Source organism: Clinocottus analis, unplaced genomic scaffold, assembly GCF_023055335.1.
Source record: "Clinocottus analis isolate CAN_PGR_092001 unplaced genomic scaffold, fCliAna1.0.p SCAF_4, whole genome shotgun sequence".
NCBI lineage: Eukaryota > Metazoa > Chordata > Actinopteri > Perciformes > Cottidae > Clinocottus > Clinocottus analis.
In genome coordinates, this window is record NW_027176153.1 from 17280568 (window position 1) to 17299695 (window position 19128).

General features: G+C 39.1%; 2 protein-coding genes across 2 annotated transcripts; one reads left to right on the forward strand and one right to left on the reverse strand.

The window, feature by feature from the left end:
- Positions 1-110: 110 nt before the first annotated feature.
- nfe2 (nuclear factor, erythroid 2) lies at positions 111-3661 on the reverse strand. Its single transcript, XM_068598269.1, has 4 exons — positions 3627-3661; positions 2213-2291; positions 1978-2115; positions 111-1394 (listed from the first exon to the last, which is right to left on the reverse strand). The coding sequence occupies exons 2-4, from the start codon at positions 2258-2260 to the stop codon at positions 111-113; spliced, it is 1470 nt and encodes a 489-aa protein (XP_068454370.1). The 5' UTR covers positions 2261-2291; positions 3627-3661.
- Positions 3662-8674: 5013 nt separating this feature from the next.
- copz1 (COPI coat complex subunit zeta 1) lies at positions 8675-14467 on the forward strand. Its single transcript, XM_068598387.1, has 9 exons — positions 8675-8752; positions 9203-9271; positions 10315-10396; positions 10486-10577; positions 11553-11608; positions 11727-11804; positions 11926-11977; positions 12068-12106; positions 13833-14467. The coding sequence occupies exons 1-9, from the start codon at positions 8735-8737 to the stop codon at positions 13878-13880; spliced, it is 534 nt and encodes a 177-aa protein (XP_068454488.1). The 5' UTR covers positions 8675-8734; the 3' UTR covers positions 13881-14467.
- Positions 14468-19128: the final 4661 nt, after the last annotated feature.

The window sequence follows — 19128 nt, forward strand, 5'->3', positions numbered from 1 at the left end:
CTGCTGTCCAACGATGCATTTATGGCAAGTTTTACATAAGGATCATAATTTCAGTCAAGATGCTTTCGGTTGGCACACTCCAGCAGTGTCTTTTTTGTACAGGAATTAAATCAGAATTGCGCTTTCTTTTGCATCTTTGAGTGAGGTACCAAATACATTTTACCATCAGGTGTCTGTTGTAGGGCATATTCATCTATTGAGTATGGCTGTCCATCCTCATCTCTCAGGTGAGAAAATACTTCTGAATAAAGGTCTGTAAGGTGACATTTGATAAAAGCCAAGCTGCGCTTGAACTCGACTCGTTCCTGCGCGAGGTGCTCTCTTTGGGCCTGCAGCTGGTTCAGTTCTCTTTCGAGGTGAATTATGCTCTCAAGCTTCCTTTTCCTGCAGTTCTGAGCTGCCACCTTGTTCTTCCCTCTGCGTCTAATGTCCCTGACCAAAGCTAGTTGATTATCTGTCAGAGTGAACTGCGTCAGGAGCTCATTGAAGTCGTCCACAGGTAGATTGATGATCTTCTCCATTGGGAAGGGGATCTTCAAAGACACGGCCCGCCGCTCATCTCTGCTTAGTGAAGCTGGGGCGGAGCTGCTTCCTTGTGGTTTTGCGTACATGTTGTATTGTGAGCTCCCTCTGCTGGACACTCCAGAGTCTATGTGCAGGTTGCTCAGAGCAGAGGTCTGACCATGTTTCATGGGCAGAGTCACATCATTAGGTTGATTATGCGATACGGTTGGTTGGGTTGAAAAATAAGATGGCTGTGCACCCGAGTGTAAATATGAGTGAGATTGACTCTGGTAGTCCATTGAGTAATGGATGTGTGCTCTTCTGGCGTGTGTAGACATGCTGTCTGGTTCTCCATCACTGTATGTCATGCCTATGTCTCCACTCTGGTAACCTGGTGCACCATTAACAGGATTATCTGGGGAGGCCAAAGGAGGACTAGAACCCAGAGACAGACCAGAGTCCGACTCCAGATCCTCTGCTGGGCGAGCGAGTGAACTTTGTCCATGTGTAGTCCACAGCATGTGCCGGCGTAGATCCTGAGAGTGAAAAGCGTTGGCCCTCCTGTGGCCTTGTTTGTTCCCGGACATATTCATTTGTTCCCTCAGAGCCACGTGCGAGGGCTGCGAGTGAGATGAGATGGGGAGCATTCTTTGATTGAGCTGAGAATCAGAGTCTCCGTACATTGCCTCTGCGTTGCTGCTTAGACGATGACAGACGGGCACCTCTTGAGAGTAACATCCATTGTAAGCGTCAGCAGCGCTGAGCTCACAAACCGCAGGAGGCGCTTCAGATTGGGACTGAGCCATCGCGTATCCTCCCATAGGAACCATGGGCTCCATGGTTTGGTACTGTGCTGTTTCATAGGAGCCTGCACCGGAGACTTCAAACTCCTGCAACCAAAACAAAAAGAGGCTTGGCCAGTCATGACAGACAGGTGTGAGCGTGTAAAAATTACGGCAATGAAATCATTAAAGACAACAATGAAATTCACAAGAAATCTGAATTAATTAGTGGAACCGTGTAGCTTTCTCATTTCTTCGTGCTCTCTATAGAACACAGTTTGCCCCCACTTCAGCATGCCACCCATAGGCTCTCATAGACGTGATCAGGTTTCACCTGGAAACAGATGGCTATTGTGCGGTGCAGGGGGCCGCGAGCAACATGCAGCACTTGCCCCCTCTCACAATCTCTTCATCCTGCCATCATTCAAACGGGCCATTGTTGCCTTCCTCAGCTGAGTATTAGTTTTTCAACAGTTAGTAACACGTGAAAAGAGGATGTATTTATTCCACTCGAATTCAACCTATTCAATTTAGTAATTATATGTTTAAAATGAAATAAACGGTTTCGCCGTGAAAACACAGCAGGACACATGGTGATAACATATCCGGGGCAAAGATACACAACATGTAAGTAGCAGTTTGCCATTAAAACAAATATTTTTTTACAGTGTGAGTACAAAGAGTTGGTTACCTGCAGCTCTGTGATGGCCATCAGCTCCTGCCAAGCCACATCCATCTCTGTGTCCTGAGGAGCTCCATGAGACCTGGCTCCAGGGAAATTATTTGACATGGACACTCCCCCACACAACCTGCCTGGAGTGGCTAATACCTTTGTGATAGAAAAGACAAATTATAATCTCATTCATAAGTGTTAGGCTTGATTATTTGTGTTGGTTTCTGTTTCCCCAGCTCACAGACAGACGTACCTCACAGGTTCTCCTCAGAGGGAGAACATAGTTGGCCGTGGAACACATTCAGGACCAGCTCGCGTTGCAAAAGACAAACCTGGCAAAGACACAAACCAGCGAGTTATTACCTACCCAGCATATAAACTCTGACACACAAGAACGAAGAAAATAAGGCATGTGGCGTCTGCGAGCCGTGAAAACACACCATGCGTTCTAATACGTACAGCACATTATATATCAGTAGACCTGCCGCTGCTCAACAAATGACTGGGTGTTCTGTAGGTTCTTTTGGAGCACATGAAGGGTTCAGTTCAGTTGATTTAACTCCTCCCAACAGCTGTCCCGGGTGCAGCTATGCCGACCCCTGATAACACAATCTGCGGGAAAACAGCACTCTCCAAAAGACACACTGTGGCCTGATGGCTGCTTTGGAAAATTTGGTGTATGTCTTGCATGTTGGCAGTAATCTTTAAACCCTTTTTGGTTAGGCTCTGTCAGTAGCTTTTATTTTAAAGTTTTAGCATCTCCAAAAAATGTAAAGTTGTCAACACACAATTGAAACACTGTTGTTTTTATCCTGAATCTGCATGTTTATATGATTTAAACTAAATATCGAAGAGAAACCAAGGATGGGGCTGCGCATTAGCTTCAGCTAAGTACGTGTTGCACGGCCCTCTCTTTTGTGAATCTGTGTTGACCCTGCTTCAAAACTAACAATTGCGTAAACAGTAAGTTTATGCCTTATTGCTTTGGATCACCTAAAAGTCATCTTTTAAGTGATCCACTTAAAAGTGTGGTCTACAATAACAATCGTATTCTCAACTATTACTTTATTAACTTGAATATGTCATTTTGAGCAACATGTTGATTTAATAAATAGTATTCAATGATAGATTAAGTACTGTGAATAGATTGTGTAATAGTGCGTAATACTTCAATGGCACATGGTTGTAAGGCTATTTGCTATCATCTGTCATGTATTCATTATTTTGTGTTTTTAAAGGTTCTGAAAGAATTATAGCTATTATCTCCTGCTATAACTAGCGTTGTGTTCGTTTACTTTACAGTAAGGAATCATAATTTACTGTCAACACACAGTTAAAAAGAAGTTAAAAAATCTCAGCAGGATGAAACTACATACAATTACATAAAATGTAATGTCGAGAGATATATTTATGTTATTACTTCAGCTCTATTATTTAAAACTTAAATGCTTGAGCAAAAATGTAATTACAATAGTTCAATAGCTCACTTTGTTATATCATTATGTGCAATTTCACAATTTTTACTGAAGTGATACATCTTCTTAAATAAACTACAACTACTTTAAAGATTGAATTTAAGTGTGAACGCTGTAATCTCTCAGGATGCAGTAGCTTTACAACAGAAAGTATCTGGCAACTCAGAAAAAGCATGATGTGAATGAACATACCTGGCCAGCATGCTCTTCTTCTTCAACAGGTGATGAGTTCACAAAAAGAAAAAAAAGACTTCAGATGAGAAGCACAATCCTGGTGGTAAGAAATAAATAAGTGAACAAAAGAAGAATCTGTTCTTTTTCACAGATAATGTGGTGTTGCAGACTTCTTGTAAAACACAGAAGGCCTTTTTCTCTTTCTCTGCTTCAGCTGTCTGTTCCACTACTCATACAGCCACCGGCATAAATGGGATGGCTCTGTGCAGACAAACGCAATCTTCCTGTAAAGCACCCACACCACTTTTTTTTTGTTGCACTCTTGTATCCTTAATAGCACACTTGCACCCCAACCTCCAAATTTCCCTTTTGCCCACATGACAAACCACAAACCAACAGTCTGACACACACCACGACAATCATTGTCAGTCCACGCTGAGGCAGGCAGATGTTTACAAAAACCATAAAAACTGTATACAATGTTGATTTACATGATGTAATGACTATATACAATAAACAGTCAGATTTAAAAAAAACAAAAAAAAACTACAGGTGATTGAAAAGTAGCCGGATGTTTGTCTCTGTCCTGGCCAAACCGTACAAGAACTGTGTCCTTTCAAATCCTCCAAAACGAAAGGCATGAGGAGTGTGATGTGGAGCACCTGGAGCTGGCATTGTAGTGAGGGCCCTGTTCAAGCAGGAGTGGGTTGGAGGCAGGATTGAGACTTAGTTTAGCAGAGATGGAATGTACACCCTCCGACAGGTAAGAAAGACTACATTGTTCCTCTATCTGGCAGAGCAACCGCCAAGGGAGAGAGAGGAGCAGGGGGAGAATGGAGGGGAGCGTGTCTTACATAGCAAGTGACCATTAAAATCCCTCACGAAAAAATCCCCTCGTTGCCCTGATCTGAAGCACTGTGAGCCGTGAACTCACAAAGACTTTGTGTTATGTAGAACTCTATTGTGCAACAGCTTTCACACAATTACTGAAGGTAGAGATGTTGCATAGTTATGGCTCCATAGAGCGAATAATCTTTATGCTCAGTGATAGATAGCAGCCTGTCTCACATGGACAATGACGATTTTGGAACTAATCGGCATCCGATGAAATATTCACGACATTCCATGCTTTGTAAAATTACCCCCTGCTGTGTGAAATGTGTACAACATAGTGGATAGATTTCATTTTTAAAAGCATTTGTTGATTAAATCCTCTGATGGACGTCCTGAAATATGTGTCCTTTAATTCTGCCTCTGTGACTACAACACATGCTACAGCCCTGCATTGTGGATAATCGGCTTTGTTAAACAAGCAGATGCAAATTATTGTTTGTAGAATTATTTGCATATAAGGGATCGTTAGTCGGTCTCCAGTCATTTGCACATAAAACAACTGCAGTGTGCAACAAATGTATGCAGTGTATATAAACATCGAACTGCATATCATTTCTTTTACTCAGAAATACAAAGCTAAAAACAGATGTCACGATCACTCTATTTCTTGGATTGCATTTGGTGAAAAACCTTTTTACACGGCTAAATCGAAAACAACATAACATAAGAGTCAAAACAAATCTCTGATAAACATGCATACACACACTTTCAATACATTATTCCTACAAAAATAATTATTGAAAGGGGTTCATGCTCATTATTAATAAACCAGGAGACACATTTAAATGTATTAAACAATAATAAAGGGACAATCTACAGGGGATTCAATAGTTTTTATGGTGGTTTTATAAAAACACTTATGATCAATGTAATTCACAGAATCATTCTTAACATTAAGAAGATAAAGCTAAAGATTTTTTGTAATACAGAAACATAAAAAGTGAAGGGACTTATACAGCTGATTAAGATAATGATAATGTTTGCTCTGAAAAAATGACCCAACACATGACCTTTTTATTGTGAAATAAATGTACATTTTAGGGTTTGTAATAACACAAATGGAGTTTCAGTAAGGCAAAATCATGAGAACATGGAGGGTTTTGTCTGACCCGATAAAATATCACATCCCACAGAGACATATATTATAATGTTTTCTTTGTCATTGTTCTAAGTTGGAAAAAGTAGGTGGCTGACGGAGTCAAGAAAGGTGAATGTCTACCAGGAATCAAAGAAGGGACTTCCCAACCCAAGTTCCTAGCACCCAGCCCCTGCCTCAACCACTGCCACAGCATGCCAAAGAGCACCCTGTTATTACGGCGACCACAATGGTTTAGGATCTGGACACAGTTCCCAGGTCAACGCCTACTTTCCCTGTTTGTGTTTGTTTGCTTCAATTAGTCTGTAACATCTCTGCTTTCCAGCTTGCGTGAACCTCTCAGGACTGTCAGCCTTTTCTTGTTCTGCACCTCGACGCTGCGAACAACTTTACGTTTAAAATAGAGCGGGCATGTTGGCTGGCAACTGCCCACATTTGACTCACATCGACTTAAATTCTCTTAATGACCGCTGAGTTTTATTTGAGGGTGTGTTAAAATTGAATGTGACAATAAGCATTACATATATGTTTGTTTTTCCAACCTCCCCTATGTGTCCTGATGTTTCCGTGGGATTTTATTTGTTCATTAAAGACGACGAAATGTGGCATCTTTGGTTTTGTTTTAACATTCGAAAGGCTGTGACAGACTGGAAAACCACTTCTCAACTAAACACAATGAATGTGTGCCTTGGGTTGTGGTATCAAAAAGGGGATATTTTTGGAGTCAGCTTCTGGGAAAGAAAAAAAAATAGAGGGCAGATGCAGTATTATTTTTTTACTTAATGATAAACTATCTGAAATGTAAAAAATAGTGACATGTTACTTTTTGTTCTATTGTTAATATTAAGCTTTAATACAAACAACACTGAAACTAATAACAAAAACATGAAAATGGGAATATCGGTATGTGCATTTGTTTGTTGTGATAGTCAACTGGAAAGGGTTGTTTTATTCGGCCCACCTCCGATGTGTGATGCTAATATCCAATTTCACATATTCTTACTCTATTGTGGACAATACTAGGATGTTACAGTTTGTACATTTTTCTTTTTTCTTCAAGAGAGTAGAATCCAAAATTATTTATTGGACACATTCACCAGAGCAACTGTAGATGTCAGAGATAACCTAAGTTGTTGTTCCTTAAAACGTTTGTTATGATAGTTATCACTACCGAAAACCAAATGAGGAACCTGAAGATGCCGCATCATTCTTTTGAATGTCTCAATAAGACGTGTGCTTATCTCAAGATGTTTAGATTCAGATACTGTTTTGTAACAACAGTACTGTATTTCTCAATAATCTTTTAGAGGTTTTTTTTTACCCTTCTGTTTTGTATTAATTCCCTATTTTATTTGCTGGTGAATAAGAAAATTACCATGTTTGTGGGCATGTGTGAGTATATACAGTATATATATATATATATATATATATATATATATATATATATATATATATATATATATATATATATATATATCAAGTGCTGAGGCAATATGTGTTCAATGAACATCCAGTTTGGTGGGTATTACAGATACGGTAAAGAAAGGAGGATGTTGGCTGGCGGAAGCTCTGCTTAATGCTGATAAAAGTAGCACTTGGTTCTTCGGAAGGGAACTGCTAACTGCTGTGGTTGCTGGCATAAAGCTGAGAAAAGGAGAGCAGAACATTACTTAAGTTTTCTATCTATTGCTGTTATTCATTTCTACTTTTGAATCTTTGTGAGAATTAGACAGAACCAGTAATAATGGTTATTATTTGCTAAACTTTCGGCTACATTATGAGCCTCACGTCATGCTTTCAAGCTGTATGCTTCATTCATAATTTATTCTTTGGGGTCCTTCATGTGTAGGTGCACACAACTTATTTAAAAGAATCATTAGTGTAATACATGTTTTAAGCCGGCAGCATTAGACGTCGGACAGTCATTTTGCATGTTAATTTATTAGAAATGTTGATTCATCATTCAACTTTTATTCATCCCCATTACCAACTCTTCCAGCACACAGTAATCACAACAGTGATGATTTTCAAACACATATTATGAATGTGCAAGACTTTTAAAATGAGATGTCACAGCAATGACATCTGAGAATCTTTTAACCTGTAGCCTAAGTGTGAGCAAGTTCAAGGCAGCGTAGTGTTTCCTCTCCGGTCGGGTGAATTTTGAAATCTTCGTGGCTGAATTTTGTAAACATAGTGCAGTATTGCAACATTTCATGGTTGTCTGCAATGGTGGTGTTATGAATGGACGTCAACATAGTAGTTTGTAGCTTTTCCCCATACACTGTATGCAGTTAAATAATAGCTGTGCACCACTTTCTTTCAAAGCTGTAGGCCTCCATATTCCCGTATTATTTCAAAAATATCTTACAGTAAGGCCAAACAGTGATGTCATTCATGGAGTGAGATACAGGGAAATCCCCATCAGCCTGGATTTCCAGATGTTTCCCAGAAGTGGCAACTATGATAATTGGTGTTGGTTAAATGTAGGAGGATCCTGAAAAAAGATGTTGATGAGTACTGTACAAGCAAGCTAAAAACGCTTGTAAGTCAGATGATTTTGCTGTTGTTACCATGCATCCCTACGAAACACAAAAATATTCAGTCAATAATAATAATAATGATTTGGTTTAACTGTGCCATGGTAGAGGTAGAGATTTGACCGCTGAAAATAACCTCAATGGCCTTCTGTAGTTCATAAGAATATGAAGAAAAGAGTTAATGTAGGCACCATTCCTAGGGATTTACACATGACAATTACAGAACAAATAACAGTATTTTTTACTTTGATGATAGAAGGAACAGGTTTGTGGAGATAGCTGAAATGTTAATTTGCAGTAAACGAGCAGGAGACAGAATACCACTTACATACAATGTTTGACTTTACTCACATGACATTATCAAGTTGCAACTTCCCCCACTAAGGGACACATGTGTGACAAATGCCAGTGAGTTTGAATCTTATACATTTAGTCAGTGTATGTTCTTCACTGGATGTGTACTCTTTGCTCTGCCACGTAAAACGCGGGGCTCAGTATCAGCCAATGGGAAAGAGTATTATTCACTGTCTGGATGACGTGGCCGCGTTGCGCGCGCAGCCGTAGTCTGCTAGCTTAGTTTGTGAACAAGAAGGAAGATGGATTCTCCAATACTGGTAACGTTAGCGCATGAATTTATTTGACACATTACATGTGTCATTCAAGCTTTCAATTACAACGTCGAGGCATGAACATGTTTGGTTGTTTCTCTAAACTTAGTGGCATATGATAATCTAGTTATGGAGTTAGCGCCACAGGGAGCTAGTGAACCTAACTGCCCGATATGTTGGCTAACCAGCTAACGTTAACTTGGCCTCAGAGACGTCAGCTTCGTGTGTTCTGTGTTTGTTGGCGATATGGAAGTGTCATGTCTTCCGTATGACCTCACGAGTCATTGTTACTATTTGTATTGTATTGGTGACTGCGGTCGGTTGTGCTTTTATTCATCCACCGCGGTCCTGTCAAATGTTATGTTAACGTTACCTGTTAAGTTCTCGGTTGTTGACTTCCAGGTGTGTTTGATCAGCGATACTTCGCTAAATGCTTAAATTCTTGCGTCTTGACAGGAACCATCCTTGTACACTGTCAAAGCTGTTCTGATCCTGGACAACGACGGGGACCGGCTATATGCCAAGGTGAGATAGACAAGTGTACAAGGACGCTTCCTCCATGAGTTAAACTTTCCTGAAGCGTTTCCTCGTACAAATCCCACTTTAAACACTAAAACCATCACTGTTTTTCTACATTACTATACCAATACCTTTTGCACTAGCCTCATTCTAACTAAACCAAAGTATCTGGGTACATATGTAAATAAGTCATATCTATATACATATCTACATATCTACCTATCTATCTATCTAGATAGATAGATAGATAGATAGATAGATATCTATCTATAGATATCTATATATATATAGATATCTATATCTATATATATATAGATATATATATATATATATATATATATATATATATATAGATATATATATATAGATATATATATATATATATATATATATATATATATATATATATATATATCGATATATATATATATATTGCCGATAGAATGAAAAAAAATGTAATTTTGTCACGTTATGCTCTATTAATTATTTGTATATACCGTATGTTTTACGACACGGTGTATAGCATTGAGGGGCCTATTTACTAGTGAAGTTAATTGGGGTAAAATAGACATGATGAAACATAGTTTTTTTATGTTGAATGTTTCACCTTGTATGTATTTTACAAAGTAATGGATGTTTTGGACAATTAATAGATTATGTCTGCTTGTTATATGATAAACATTTTTTTTCATTCTATCGGCAAATGACATGGTACATACAGCTTCATAATACATACACATAACAAGCACTGCAGTTTATATTTTATAAACTGTTTATAGAAGTTTATCCCTTGCACAGTCCCAATGCTGCAAATACTGACTCATGCAGCAACAGTGCTTGTTAATTTTGCAAATTCTTCAGCTTTTTGTTATAGATTTACTTGCTCAATAGGAACAAATGTGCTTTGGGTTGAGTGTCACAAAGTTAGAAAGTGTTTAGAGATTGACTAATACACTTTTGGTTTTGGTCTTTTTATTGTATTTGTAGCCTTGAGTTGTGGGTTTACTTGGCAACATATATTAACGTCTTCACTTTAAATTCATCGACAGTATTATGATGACACATACCCAACAGTAAAAGAGCAGAAGGCGTTTGAGAAGAACATATTCAACAAAACACACAGGACGGACAGTAAGATATATTTACTACTTTAAAGATTGTCAATTTCCTGCCTGAGTGCGTCTAACAACATGCATTGGTTGCTTTTTGCGTGTCCTTAGGTGAGATAGCATTACTCGAAGGCCTCACTGTTGTCTACAAGAGCAACATAGACCTCTTCTTTTATGTGATTGGAAGTTCCCATGAAAATGAGGTAAGCCTAATTTAAGTAAATGTTGTAACCTAATTATTGAACAATGAGAAAAGTGTTAATATCCCATCCTGTCTCTTGAAATGGTGTGCTGGTTTGAATTGTATATGATCAGTTACTAATTTGTGACGATTCATAGTTTCTCCAATGTAATATGATATTCCAAAACATTGAAATATATACATACTTGAGCTGTCGTTAATTATGAGTCTTAATGTTGCCCTGCCAATCTGTAGTTTACATTTTTAATACAGTTAAATTATTTAAACTTTTCACCTACTGTCACATGTGACTTTTAGCGGTTTTGTTTATTTAATTTGTGTTCTTACGTTTCCTTCAACATGACATTGATTGATGTGGACTATAGATTTAACATATAAATGTTCGTATCAAAAATAATCCACCCATCATACAGATTTTTATTTTCATGAAAATATACTCGTCAACATAATGCCCTAGTTAAATTGATTGGAGATGTTTTGGCTTTGACTTAACTAGTAAATGTATTCTCTTTTGTGCTATTCAAAAGTGTTTCCTCAAGGCCCAGAACTGTTGGGATTATTTGGGAAACCAGTATTTTGGTATACAGTACATGTTGCTATAGAAACTAAATGATAATGTGTGTCAATGTGAACTCATCTGTCTATATTTGGGTTTCACAGAGGTATTTATTTTCCTAAGTTTTACAAATAATACAATTAACTTCATCCTTTATGAAATAGGGTATTATTTATACTCTTGATCTGTCTTTTATTTATAACTACAATAGTTAAGAGTCTGCACAGATGGATATCATTTTTGGCTTCGGTAGAAAGTATAATAAATGATGTGCCTTAAGGTCCACAGAAATATTGTGAAAACCATAACAAGTGATTACACACATGTTATTTCCTGAATGATTTTTTTCCAGATGATAGAAAAACAATGGAGGCTCATTAGACATGAACAGAATCTAATATATTCTTTTATCCTCAACAGCTTATGCTTATGGCTGTTCTAAACTGCCTTTTTGATTCGCTCAGTCAGATGTTGAGGTATGTTTTGACAGCTGTTATTTTTATGCAAAACTTCAACAAAACTTTTTTGGACAAATCTTTTTCTGATGTCTAGAAAGTTAAGCTTGACGTGTACATTTATTTTGTTCCTCTGTAGAAAAAATGTCGAGAGAAGGGCTTTGTTGGAGAACATGGAGGGCCTCTTTCTGGCTGTGGATGAAATTGTAGATGGAGGGTATGTACAAATTGCAGCTTGAAACTTGTTTAAGTCTTGTTAAAAATGAGCATGATTTTACAGCTTTTTTCTCTCTCTGCGATTAATAATTGTTGGTCTGTCTCTCTGCTGCCGACTGCAGGGTGATCCTGGAGAGTGACCCACAACAAGTTGTGCACCGTGTGGCTCTCAGAGTAAGCTCCTCTTCTCTCCTTTCAGAAATATTCAACATAGTTTGATGTTGGTTATGTCAAATTATTTACGTAACATAATTGTTCCTGTAGGGGGATGATGTGCCTTTGAACGAGCAGACAGTCACCCAGGTGAGAAAAACAACCCTTTCATTTCTCTGCTGTAAAGTTTAAAAGCCCTATTAATTTATTGACTGTTAAAGCTCATTAATTTAGAACCTATGACGACAAGGGCATTGCTATAGAGTCATTCTCCTCTACTCCTACTTTGTCACGCAAGTCTAAGTTGTCATATATTCAGGGTGGAATTTTGATGTCAAAGGCGAGGGCAACGTTATTACAGGCTCAAATCCTCAAAGGTGTGTCAGATAGTTTTTCAGATACCCATACCCGAGGTAGAACAAAACACAACCATATTTTTTTCTAATTTTGACATGACATGTCTTTTTCATTATGGATGGCCGCATCAAAAATCTTATATTAAGCAAAAAAGAGCAAAAAGTGATCAAATTGGTCAATATATTGCTTCACCCGCCAAGCAAAAAAATGCAGAATAAAACCACTCTGGAGACCTACTTTAACTTGTTTAATTGTTTAAATTCATTTTTTAAATTCATTGTTGTTTAAATAATTGAATTTAATTGTTTAAATTCATTTATTGCTTAGTTTTAGGTGCAATTTTTAAGACAATTGTGTTCCTACTTTCGATCCCTGCAGTTATATAGTTAAATAGATATAAAAGACCAAAAAAAGTAATTAAAATCACACATGGCACAATAGTGGACAAGACATTTGACATTTGTATTTCTAGCTGTGGTGTCCGGGAAGGCTTTCTAATTCAGTTCCCTCTCCACTTCCTACATGCTGTCCACTTTGTAAAAATCGTCATTCTTTGAAACGTGTTGAGTGATGAAGCATGGTGGTGGTCTGACTGTGCTCTTTTTAAATAACATGAAAAAAAATGTTCCTAGAGGGATATGGATTACCCGACTTGATTACACAATAATTATTTGTAACCTAACGTTAGCTGACTTAATATAGATTGTGTCTGAAAACATGACTCTCACATTATTTCTTCTTAAGTCCTCTGTACTCTGTAGTTTGGGTGATTTGGACAATGCTAAAGTAGTGGTTCTGCTCATCTGCTGGCTGGCTGTTTGGAAGTGGACAGTTTGAATAAGGACACGAGAGGAAGGGACGGGGAACTCAAGTCTGCTTTTGCATGGTGCATGCAGATTTTTCCAATAATTGTTTTTAACTTAATACAACATTAGTTTTGGAGAGTTCCAATATTACCCCCCCCAACCCCTCCTCCAGTAAATGAAGCCCATGCATATATTGCCTTATATCCCATGTATAACAGTGTACTAGATTAAAAGTTATTTTTTGTAAAGGTGTTGGTAGTCAACGGCGGTTCCTATCCTTTAGTTCCTGCATGAGTCTTGTCTGTGTGTGAGCTCCTCTTGATTAATGTTGTCATTTAAGAGGCCTGAGACTGGCTACCACCATCCCTCATCGAGCCATGATTAATGGCTGTCCCCAATCCCCATACTTTATGGTTATGATTCTCCTTTCATTCAATGAATTAAGTTGATTAATTAGATCTTGCATTTACATTACCCGTTTACCCTTTTTTGCTCGTTTTTTTTTAAACAATAATATGCATGTTTTTTGCCCTTAACCTCCTCACTAAGATGCCACTTGTTTCTCATTTTGTTTTATTTGATATATTTTTTCTCTAAAAGGTTTATCTCCTGCTGTTCTTATTGAGTAGAAGTGCTCAAAATTTCGTATTGAGCACCTTTTGTGATTTGTATTTTGAGCGATCTGGTTGCTTAAACTGAGTTTTCATCCACAGGTTCTTCAGTCTGCTAAAGAACAGATCAAGTGGTCGCTTCTACGATGAAGCCACGGCTGCACCAGTCTACCAGTGAGCTGCTGTTCAGCCCAGTCTCTGTGGCCAGATAGGCATACTCATTTCCTCCACTCCTTATTCTAAAGCTGTGAGGAGTACAACTGGCTGATCCAGTCCAACTCCCAGGATTAATGCTCAACACAGTTTAATTTTTCAATCTTTTTCTTGATTTTCTTTCCTTTTTTTTTGCACGGACTTGCATTGTATGACATAATCAACTTGAGGATAAGATGTGGTGTACATTCCAGTTCTGCCTGTTTTGTTGTTTTTTCATGAAGGCATCTCGGTGTTGATTAAACAGTGAATATGTCTCATATCTTAACCTCATTATAGCCTGTTGTAACATTCCACGTGTGCTTTTCACCAAGGATTTCCTCCCATTTGACAGCATCGTCATCTTACTGTACAAAGTATTGAGGCACTGTCTGTTATTAATTTACATGAACATTGTGATCTAAATAAAGTTGTACAACTTGCACTGTAGTCATACCAATAATCACAAAGGTATGTTGTGAATATATTTTGTCCAGAGATCCTCCGTTCATGAGATACTTAAAATAAATATTTGTTGAGACCGATATGTGGACAGCTGATATGTCAAACACTTCCTGCTGTGTGACAATCACTGCGCTCTTCACCATTCATTTTAGGAGAGCGTTATTGATGTGAACTCTAGATATGATTTTGTTTTGTTTTAATGACTTTTCATGTCTGTAAATGTTTTAAGAGTATTTTTTTTTCGAGAGCTGCCATGTGGTGTGCTCTTTGTTCTTTAAGATCGCAGCAAGAGCCAAAAACAATTGTGCAAGTGCTCCATCTCCTGGTGTCTGCAGCAAACTGCGAGACTGACGTACATAAATAGTGAAGACAAGAAAGTAGAGAGGTGGGGAGACTCGGTCATGCTGCTGTGATCGGGAGCTTACACTGTACTATGTTGCTGTGACATGCAGATAAGTTTTATGGAGTCATGCGTGATTAATTTCTGCTCTGTAGAGACCCACTGTGAGCAGCGTGAGTTGTGTGCTTCGATGCACCCCCACCTTCAAACACTCAACTCATGCTCTCATTGTAATGCAAATGAAGGGTACACTACAGAGAGAAATGGATGTGAGAAAGGGCCCTTCATCATGTTGGTACCTGATGCATATTATAGGAGGAGAAATGATCTATCTGCATTCTTCCAGCCAGGTAGCTACATATGTTCTCCTGATGATCACTTGAAGGTATTTTTGCTCGGGAGAGATTTGTGTGCAGCCAAAAGATCCAACCGTGCTTAATTTGAAGCACATTAAGTCAGACACCACAATATACTGCACTTGGCATGCTGTGACTTGTCTGTTGGCCTGAGTAAAAGACCATTAAGTTACTGTTTGTAGCCTCTTTTTTTTTTACAAACTTGCAACAAGTTTGCTTTTTTTTCAGTTTCTTTCTCTTTAAATATAAATGAGGGACTTGGCCTAGGCATCAAAGTCAGCCACTGATAAAGTGAATGCTGTTGATGTAGAGATGTCTTTGGCCTGGAGCAGTCTGTGGAAAAGATCACACAGTGTGGGAATTTTTAAAACGTGGACTGTAAATCAGGATTTCACCCTCGTGTTTGCCAGACTGGAGATTTCACACCTCTTCCACTTGAAAATAATCAGTTAAATCTTACTATTGTTGTCTCCTCAGTGAAATTTGATGGGAGCTGCTTCTCTTAATTACAACAATTGGAGGACAAAAAAAAATAGCCCAAAGGTAAACAGCCCAGGTATTTTAAGGCACAGCAATATTGCAATTGCATCTCCATATTCTGTAGGGATTGTGGAGTTTTTTTTGTTTGAAAAAGAAAAATACATTGTAGTTATTCTGGGAAATATGATTTAATTAAGTTCTTTAGCTCATGCTGAACATGACATACCTGATGAAGAGCTCTATGCATGTTGTGTATCAATGCCAGTTGACTGCATGGCAGACAGCAGCTGATACCAAAAAGGCCACAGAATGTCTGTTGGCCCCTGGGAGCATGCATGTGGGTTGATGTCTCCACATAACAGAGAGGAGTGTAGTCAATGAAACTGTTATTGACTCTGACCTGTGGACCTATTGTCTTGGCATTACTTCACTTTGATTCAGCCCCTGAATCTGTTTCTCTTTATTGCTGCAGAGATAGCATGAATAGAGCCCGTGTTGATGCTACTTTCAAAGTGTTTTACTGGAGAGAGAGCAGCAAGAAAGGGAAAGGTAATCATTATAAATGGACTCCATTATTGCACCAGTTTACTGTTATCGCACTAGTTTGCTGGTATAATGAGGAGCTTCTGTCTCAGTGTGTGGTTACAGTGAGGGAGAGGGAAACATGAAGGTTAAAGAGGACGAGGTTAGCAGAAGTAGACGGCAATAAATGTGATTAGATGAGATCCCAGCGAGGGCACGTGGGAGAGGGAGAGAGTTAAAACAGATCCCACCCAAGCTGCCTGTCCAGACACTGACTTTTCATCTAGAGAGCCCTGCAGCACCATCAGCGGCGCAGTGACTTGCTTTCATCCGCTAATTACAGTTGCACCATAATAAAAAAAACAGCGAGGTAATTTATATTAATTATACAGGCATGTGTATAACAGTTTGAAACACCATGGCTTGACACGCTGTACATAACATGCAGTAAAATTGTCAGGGACGTGTGGGCTAGAGCCTTGTAATTGATCGATGCGTACAGTGAAAGAGTCGCTCTCTTTCTCTTGCTTGCTTGTGTGTGTGTGTTTGTGTGTGTGTGAGTGAGTGGATTGTGTGAATTAGAGTCAATAAATTATCATCATCAGTAAGCTTACAGAGTCTTTATGTCATAGTCAATGGGCCTGAGCACCCATCCAATGGCTTGCCCTGCTCAAGAGAAACAACACTGGGGAAACCAATGACAGCATGGTGGATGCAGCACAGTACACATATTAAAGGAAGTGTCATTATAGTGTCTGAGCGGGACAAAGGCCAAGACCCACATGATGTTTAATGATCCAGTGTATTAAAATTAACAAGGCCATTTTACTTCGACTGCTTTCCCATTTCCATCTCATAGATAATGCTTAGATTCAACATAATGATATTAGCATCATGTTTGGAAAAAAAACGACCTGAGCTCAGCGTGCCCTTTGTTTATTGTTGAGCAGCCTTTTCTCATTTTTTAAAATAAAGTCAACCATTATATCCCCAGGATCATTATTTAATTGTTTATCATGATGGAAGGCTGCTCGAGGCGCATATAGTGTGCATGCAGAGAGGAGGTATGGGCCCAGTCCTGCTCCCTTCGCCTCAGCAGCATCTCAGCAGTCGGATGTGGTTTATGGCTCCAGTTGCCCTCTCTGGGTCTGTTTATGGATTCCCATAGAACAGAGAATCATGGCCACTCCAGGAAAAGCCAGCCAAAAACAACACCTCCACCATTGCACTCTTGCCTGCCTTTGCAATAACTCAACACACTGTTTATGTTTCTGAAGAAAAAAAAATATTCATAGTAATGACATAAGATGACTGTAAATTCTGATGCTAATGTTCAGGTTTTTTGTGGTTGATGTAAGATAAAAATGTCACCACAAATGTGGCTGGTTTATTGGATGTCGTTACAGATTTGTGAAAAAAAAATGTGGGCTTTGTTAAGGGAATGTTTTTTTCTTTGGTTTGGAGAAGCATTGCCTTTGCACAACCAGTTATTTTATGATACCTGTAAGATTTATTACATGAAAATGTTCAACTTTGATAGGATAATGAAAGCGCACCTCCAAGGGCATTGTTAATCGAGGAAATATTCTACCCGATGTGTTTTCCCTCTGCTGTTTTCCCCACAGTTCTCTTGTGCCAGTGCAGTGCATTACTCTTCTACTGAATGCATGCGTTAGAGGAGGGATCCTGGATGTAGATGTGAAAATACTCTGTGGTCAAAGGTGGTCAGAGTTAGACGCAGCAGGACCATGTTGTGTTTCTTTGTGGCTCGATAGCAAAAGTGTAGTTGCTCAGGGTTGCTTTGCCATAGGGGCAACTATATCACCCTTTGAAGCAGCACAACTGGGGCACATCTGGTTTCTGGATGTGCTCAACTGGTCCCTCCCTGTAATCCAGAGGGCAGCGTGTTGCTGGGCGTCCCTGCTATTGGTGCTGCTGTGTCATAACAGTCAGAGGTTACTAGATTACTGATGTTATCAAACAGTCAACACTAGGTTTTGGTCTCAAAATGATGCAAAGGAGAGCCGTCTATCATTTTCACTGTATGCAGTCGACATCAGACGCAGCCCTGCTGGCCGTAAAGCTTTATGAGTGTTTCTGCTGGTTATTCAACTCCCACCGCATCCATTAGGACAACGTGTTGTCTGTTTTTCCCTCTTTTTTATGGCCACGTTTGGTCTTGTTTTGCTGGTAAAAAATTCTCTGCAAACGCCTCGCTGCTTTACTACAGCATGTGTGTCTGTAGTTTTGAAGCAGACCCGAAGAATGTAACGAAAAGCATTTTCTGTTGCATAGCTCTGAACCCTCCATTTGTTCCCTCCTTCCCCTGTCATCTACTCTTTCTCACTTTCTCCCCTCCCTCCCCGTGGATTCCCCAACCACACCACAACACCGTTAACAGACGCGGCCTTGACAGATTTACTGCCATCGTCTTTCCATTGGCCGCCAGCATGACAGCAAAGATTTAATGGTGCCTTCTCATTGGCCGAGACCTGACAGGTTAATTTATAGGTGCACTGTGATTTGATGCCTTCTGCCTTTGAAGTGAGTTACAGCTCTGTCGCTTATAGGACACAGAAACGGTGTCAGGTTGCAATCGTAAAATCTTATCCCTGAAGGGAGGTGCGCTGGAGTATAATAGTCCTGACGTCATGAGAGGAGAAGAAACCTTCTTGGGAGCAAAGGCGAAGAAGAGAGAAATGTGTGATGATAATAATATACAATGTAGGTGTCTATCCCCCAAATACTTTCAATAGTTCACAAAATATTCTGCTAATGCCAAAGAGATAAATTCAGTTGTGTTGCAAAGAGAGAGGAATGGAACATGCGTGTGAATGTGCAAGTGTGCAGGCATCCAGTCACATCTTGCTTCTCTTTTGAGGTTTTCCTACCTGCAGGGGAATGTGCATTTGTCTTACTCTCTTCTCTCATTCCACATCTCTAATGTTTAGCAGGTTTTTGCTTGACTTAGGGGTCAGAGGATCCTGAGGGACACATATATATATCATAGCTGATCAACAGCAGCGCACTGCCAAAGTCACTT

Excerpts from the sequence above, each read along its gene's own strand:
- copz1 (XM_068598387.1), top strand. Across the intron at positions 9,272-10,314 it reads GGGACCGGCTATATGCCAAG|TATTATGATGACACATACCC; the intron begins GTGAGATAGACA and ends ATTCATCGACAG. Across the intron at positions 11,805-11,925 it reads GATGAAATTGTAGATGGAGG|GGTGATCCTGGAGAGTGACC; the intron begins GTATGTACAAAT and ends TGCCGACTGCAG.
- nfe2 (XM_068598269.1), bottom strand. The coding sequence starts at position 2,260 with ATGTGTTCCACGGCCAACTATGTTCTCCCTCTGAGGAGAACCTGTGAG. Across the intron at positions 2,116-2,212 it reads CTCTGAGGAGAACCTGTGAG|GTATTAGCCACTCCAGGCAG; the intron begins GTACGTCTGTCT and ends TCTATCACAAAG. Across the intron at positions 1,395-1,977 it reads TGGCCATCACAGAGCTGCAG|GAGTTTGAAGTCTCCGGTGC; the intron begins GTAACCAACTCT and ends TTTTGGTTGCAG.